General features: G+C 28.4%; 1 protein-coding gene across 1 annotated transcript; it reads left to right on the top strand.

Moving 5' to 3' along the window:
• Positions 1 to 1960: 1960 nt before the first annotated feature.
• On the top strand, positions 1961 to 2608 carry LOC112082804. Its single transcript, XM_024150323.1, has one exon. It carries the CDS (start codon positions 1961 to 1963, stop codon positions 2606 to 2608), a length of 648 nt encoding a protein of 215 aa, XP_024006091.1.
• Positions 2609 to 6231: the final 3623 nt, after the last annotated feature.

Raw genomic sequence — 6231 nt, 5'->3', positions numbered from 1 at the left:
CAAGTATCACAGATACAGATATAGAAGCAAGTATCAACGGATACAAGTATGAAAACAAGATAATTTTGTGTAAATGTTTTCCTGTAATTACGTAATACCTAGAATCTCCCTTTGCCATATATATTAATTGTAAGCATTGAGATCAAGAGACACAATACAATTCCAAAAGTGTATACCAAATATCAATCCCATATAACTCAGAAATCTCAATATCTTTATAATCATGAAGCAACAACTTTATATTAGCTTTGCCATCATAACCGAGCTGAAGGCTGAAAGCACATATCTATATTAGTTATGTCTAGGTTAACCTTCTCTAAGTTATTCCAAATAATCTGTTCTAAAGTAAAAAGATTTGAATAAAAAGTTATAAACTATACCATCCAACTTGTTGAGATGATTTTGTGATATTATGTTCTCCTATCATGGTGAAAAACGTATACAACATTCACTGCATTTTCTGAACCCTTTCTTGTAAAACCAGTTTGACTATATTAACAACAAGGGTAGACAGATGTGCGACAGCCCATGGGTCTAATTTTTTTTTTGAAATCTTCTTACCAAAATAGGTTTATCTTTGAAAATATATTTTTTAAAAAGTCCATATTTTTGTAAAAATTTTGTTTAGAAAGGCCCATATTCAACAAATATTACTTTAAAAGCCGTAAAAAAATCTTTATAGACAAATATTTTATGTTAAACAGATAGAAATGGCCCAAATAATTTTTTTTGCACTAGGGTTCTTGAAACTTTTGGACCGGGGCTGATTAACAAGTATTCTTGGTGAACAATGTTATTTTCATGGAAAAACTATGCCTATAGAAATATCAAAGGTCATTTTCAACAAAGTATAGAGCAACTTTTGTGCAAATATAATATGACATTCCGATTCCAAAAAATAATATTTTATAGCATTGTTATATTCTACTATACAATCTGATATTTTGATTTTCTTATAAACACAAAAAACGTAATTAAGAGATAATATATAAGGGCTCTAGATACATGAATCTAGAGAAAAGTAGGTTTGTATTTGTTTTACTAACAAGATAGTATGACATGGTAAACAATATAATATAATTCAATTTAAATAATGACATTATATTTTATGAATGTCCATATTGAATGATATGTATTGTTTCATTAGCAACATTATTCATCAAGTTAATTTAACATGTCCCAATTTTAAAATGCAAATCATGTTTTTTTAGTAAGATTGCAATAACTAATCAGTTGATACTATGAGACTGATGGAATAGAAAAGATGAAATGAGACTAAAAAATCTGTTATACACAAAACAATACAAAGAAGGACAAAGAAAAAAAAAGATGATGATTGTGGATCTCTCCTTATGGAAGTTATAACTGTAAAAAAAAAAAAACCCACTTCGGTTACTAGATTTATTATTTGAATATAGTGGCTAATTGGCTATAGCAAGGATCATTTGTGATCCCAATATGATTATATGGCTAATTGACTCCAATATGACTATATGGCTAATTGACTTCAATATGACTATTTCCTCCGGAAGATACATATGTAGCTAAGTTTTAGTATGATAAGAAGAAGCAGCTGCATTGTTGAGGTAGAGGCTCTGTGCAATGCTTTCTTTTGGTCTGATCCGTGTTTAAATGCTAGAAAAACGAAGGTAGCTTGGAGAGATGTGTGCAGACCAAAGAGGGAAGGAGGTCTGGGTATTCGATCACTTGAGGAGGCAAACAAAATCTGTAGCCTCAAACTGGTGTGGAGAATTGCGTCTTCTAAATAGTCGCTCTGGGTGAAATGGTCTCGTGCTCATGTATTAAGAGGGAAATCGTTTTGGACTCTAACAGATTCACATGTCGATGGTTCTTGGATTTGGCGACGGCTTCTAAAAATCAGAAACATTGCGAGAGGATTACAAAAAATGAAAATGAATAATGGAGAAGGACTTCTTTTTGGTATGATGATTGGAGTCGCATGGGGCGATTGATAGATGTTGTGGGAATGAGTGGTATCATCTCTCTTGGTGTTTCTGCATATGCCTCTGTAGCATCGGTTTGGCATACGCACAGACGCATGAGACACCGAACTGCAGTTCTAAACTCCATCGAGGATGAGATTTGGCGAGCTCATTCTTTGCACACTACTGGTGAAGATCAAGCGTTGTGGAAAGCTGGTGATAATCGATTCCTACCTAAATTCTCATCGAAGAAAACATGGCACAACATCAGGGTAGTGGCGGACCAGAAAAGTTGGGTTTCAGCAGTATGGTTCACTGGGACAACTCCAAAGTGCGCCTTCATAACTTGGCTAGCGGCTTTGAATAGACTTACAACTGGTGAACAAATGTTGCAGTGGAACAGAGGCGTCTCTGCATCTTGCGTATACTGCTCTATCCCTGTCGAAACAAGATCTCATCTGTTTTTTGAATGCAGCTTCTCTCAACAAATTTGGGATGATTTAGCTCGAGGCCTGCTTGGTACAAGGCACACAAGGAACTGGGATGAGGTTATAGAAATTCTCTCATCAAACTCTCTAGAATCTAACAACCTTATTCCTTGCGAGATATGTTTTCCAAATTTCCATCACTTGGATCTGGAGGGAACGCAATCAAAGAAGACATAGTGTTGACCCGATTCCTCTGCAAGGACTGATCGCGAATTTAGACAAGATGGTACAAAATCGTCTGAGCTCACTACGCATCGCTGGAGATGTCAGCTATGCGGATGGTATGGAAAAATGGTTCAGCTCACGAAGTTAACACATAGCCCTTGCTCTGTTTTAAAAAGTTTAGCACTCTGTTTTGACTATGGCTACTCTATCTCTTTCATCTCTTTTTAAACAAAAAGATCATGTAAAGTGAACAGTTTTTTTGAAATATAATTTAACATACAGTATTTTCAAAAAAAAAGATAAGAAGAAGCAGCTAAGTTTTAGTCCTTTCTTTGTAGTTAAATGTTAATGTTAAGTGATTTATATTTTGTTTTTTTTGACAACAATGTTAAGTGATATTGACCTAAAAGCAGTTATAGCTAAAATTCTAGATCGCTTCTGTTTATTTTGATTTGTTTACATGATCATAATTCCATCTTTGAATTTTTGGCTTCTTGAATTACTTCATTACATATAAGATTGCACAAATTAGTAAGGCTAGCTTTTACTTTCTTTTTGAACAAATATTATTTTTTCAAGAAATTATGCAATTGAGGAACTATTAAATTAATAAGTAATCAACCAATAATATATCGCTTGATAATGATTTACAAGAACGAAGAGTAAACTTAAATCCACTGAAACTTTCATTTGCCCAGGCACCATCAATATCTTTCCAAATGATTTGCTTACTGCCTAGTGACTCGTACAAAATGGAAACCTTATGTAGCCATGGAGTTTTTTTTATATGAGAGTGTCCTAAACCAAAATGCAAAGGGTATTATTAAATCTCAGAGTCAACATGCTTCTTTATAATTTTAATTTTTTATTAGTAAAACTAGATTTTGCGTCCACGCTACGCATGGATATTTTGTTGATAAAAATTATATGCAATCAATTATATTTATTAAGATATAAATTTTATATATTAGTAATTTAATAATATATTAAAAATATTATGGTGTTAATTATTATGTAAATTTAGAGGTTTTAACGGTTTTGTTTTAAATCTATATACAGTATATCATATTTCAAAAATGTATTAATTTGTCGAACATTTATATGTTAATATATTCAAATCAACTAAAAAATTTACAAATTAATCAAATGATACTTTTTAAACATAGTATTGACATGATGATAAAATATTATGCATTCACTTCTTTAAATCATGAAGATAATTTTTTTCATCATTTTCACTTTTCTTCCAATTATATATGTGTTCTTTAAAAACAATAAAAATTAATAAAATTAAAATTTAATATTTTTTCTTCTCTTGTTTAACCGATACAAATTTTTATTTTGTTATATTAATTTAAACAACAAACTAATAAATAAAATATTTTCTTTGAGATTAATAACAATTTTAAATTTGAAACCAAAATAATAGTTGAATATAAAATGAATAAAATCACACAAAATTTGTGAATTAAATATATTATTTTCAATTTGTTGTGTAAATGTTTGAAAATTTTTTCAATGATTATACGTCATCTCTTCTATTAAGAATAATTTTTTTTATCATGTTCATTTTTATTCTTGTTATATCTGTTTTTCAACGAATATATCATATTTATTTATTTTAATGAATTTTATATGATTATATTCAGTTTCATCATATTCATTCTTATTTCTTGTAATTATAATTAAGTAGGCAAAACTGGTATAATTTAATACATAGAGAACTAGAAAAATGAAATAACAAATTGAACAACTCAAAACTTCTACATTAATCATTGCAATTCCAAGTCGAATATACAAGATGTATTTTTTTGAGCATTTTCGCATAATATATTACATGAGATTATGTGGAGATTTGTTTTGCATAGGTAAAAAAAAATTAATTAATATAAATTATAATTATTAGTTATTTAAATTTCTACGTGAAAAACCTTAAAATCAAGTAACCTAAACTTGTATAAGTAGCATATATTTTTATAGATAATAAATTAAATTTAGAACTTAAACATTAATAATGAAGATTTTAATATCTTAATTTTTTTTGTTAATAGAGATTTCTTAATAGATTTAGAATTTATTAAAAAAAATTTACAATTTTGATATTTACGAATAAAATTTAATTTTTAAATGCTGATATGAATGCCTTGAAAATAATATAACTTTAACTGTTATTAATAATAGAATAGTTTTAATTAATAATTTTTCCTATATTGTTTTGTATTAACAATGTAATTTAATAATTTAGAATTTTTTTAATTTTAGTTATTGATGTACACTAATAAAATTGATCTTTTAAATCTTATGTGGATATTCTTAGAGGCCTATAGCTACGATTTTATTTTTCTATAAATATATTTTTTTGTTAACCATATAAATTTTAAATTTTGGAATTTTTTTAAATTTTAAATATTGATGTGGACCAATAAAATTGAACTTTTAAATCATATTTGGACATTCTTATAGGCATATAACTTTTACTTTTTTTTAATAATAGGTTTAGAAATCAACGCTGGAAGATCCCACGCGAGGCAGACGATTTTGGTCTCTCCTCCTTATTTTGAGGCTTACCGAATGTATTCGGATGCTGCTTGATCAGCTAATTGTTACCTTTGTGGTTAACGTTAGGTTGTTAAAACTCCATCAGATTCTATGTTATTTCAAAAATCTTCCATGAATACCTCCGTCTATGTCTTAATGACGAAACCTCTTTCTCTATTTTCAGTGCTTCGTTTTTCAAAAGTGTCATGATTTTGGTCTCTCCTCCTTTGTTTTGAGGCTTACCGAATGTATTCGGATGCTGATTGGTCAGCTAATTGTTACCTTTGTGGTTAATGTTAGGTTACTAAAACTCCATCAGATGCCATGTTATTTCAAAAATCTTCTTCAGATATCTCAAACTTCTTTGTCTTAATGACAAAACCTCTTTCTCTATTTTCAGTGCTTCATTTTTCAAAAGTTTCGAGTATCAATCACTTGACATGTTTCTCGGATTGCTTGGAATTTATCATTCTTCTCAAATTCGGTGGCCAAGCTTTGTAGATTTTTCGGTCTCTTTTACGATATTAAAGCGGCTTGTAATGACTTTGTTTATATCTCTTTTTACTATAGTTAAACATATAGTTTAGTCAAGTTGGTTCTTTTACGTTGTAATGACTTATTTTTTATTGAAACTTAACTCTATTTTTTTGTTTTGTGTATTTGTAATGGTTGCACACATAGAAAAAAAACTTAAAACTTATTATAGTTATGTGACAAAAAATTGAATGCTAATGTAAGAGTCTCATAATATGTGTTTATACCTCTAATTTAAATATTAAATTTCCTATTTTAATATCATTTATTTTAGTTGTTATTATTAATATAAATTTTATATATAATTTCTTTTTCTTTAATAATTTTTAAAAACAATAATATAATTTAAAAACTTTTTAATTTTCAATGTTGAGGTGGACAAATAAAAAATTTATAAAAAAATATTTATTCAGCAATAATATTAAAATTTGTAACATTTTTTAATTTTTTATTCAGCAATAATTTTAGAATTTGTAAATTTTTTTAAAATTTGAATGTTGATGTGGACCAATAAAATTACATTTTTTAATCTTATGTGGACACCCTTTAATACATAATTTCCT

The sequence above is a fragment of the Eutrema salsugineum genome, unplaced genomic scaffold, assembly GCF_000478725.1.
Source record: "Eutrema salsugineum unplaced genomic scaffold, Eutsalg1_0 scaffold_9, whole genome shotgun sequence".
Taxonomy (NCBI): Eukaryota; Viridiplantae; Streptophyta; class Magnoliopsida; order Brassicales; family Brassicaceae; genus Eutrema; species Eutrema salsugineum.
This window is presented reverse-complemented; position numbering and strand designations above follow the sequence as displayed.

Excerpts from the sequence above, each read along its gene's own strand:
- LOC112082804 (XM_024150323.1), top strand. The coding sequence starts at position 1,961 with ATGGGGCGATTGATAGATGTTGTGGGAATGAGTGGTATCATCTCTCTT.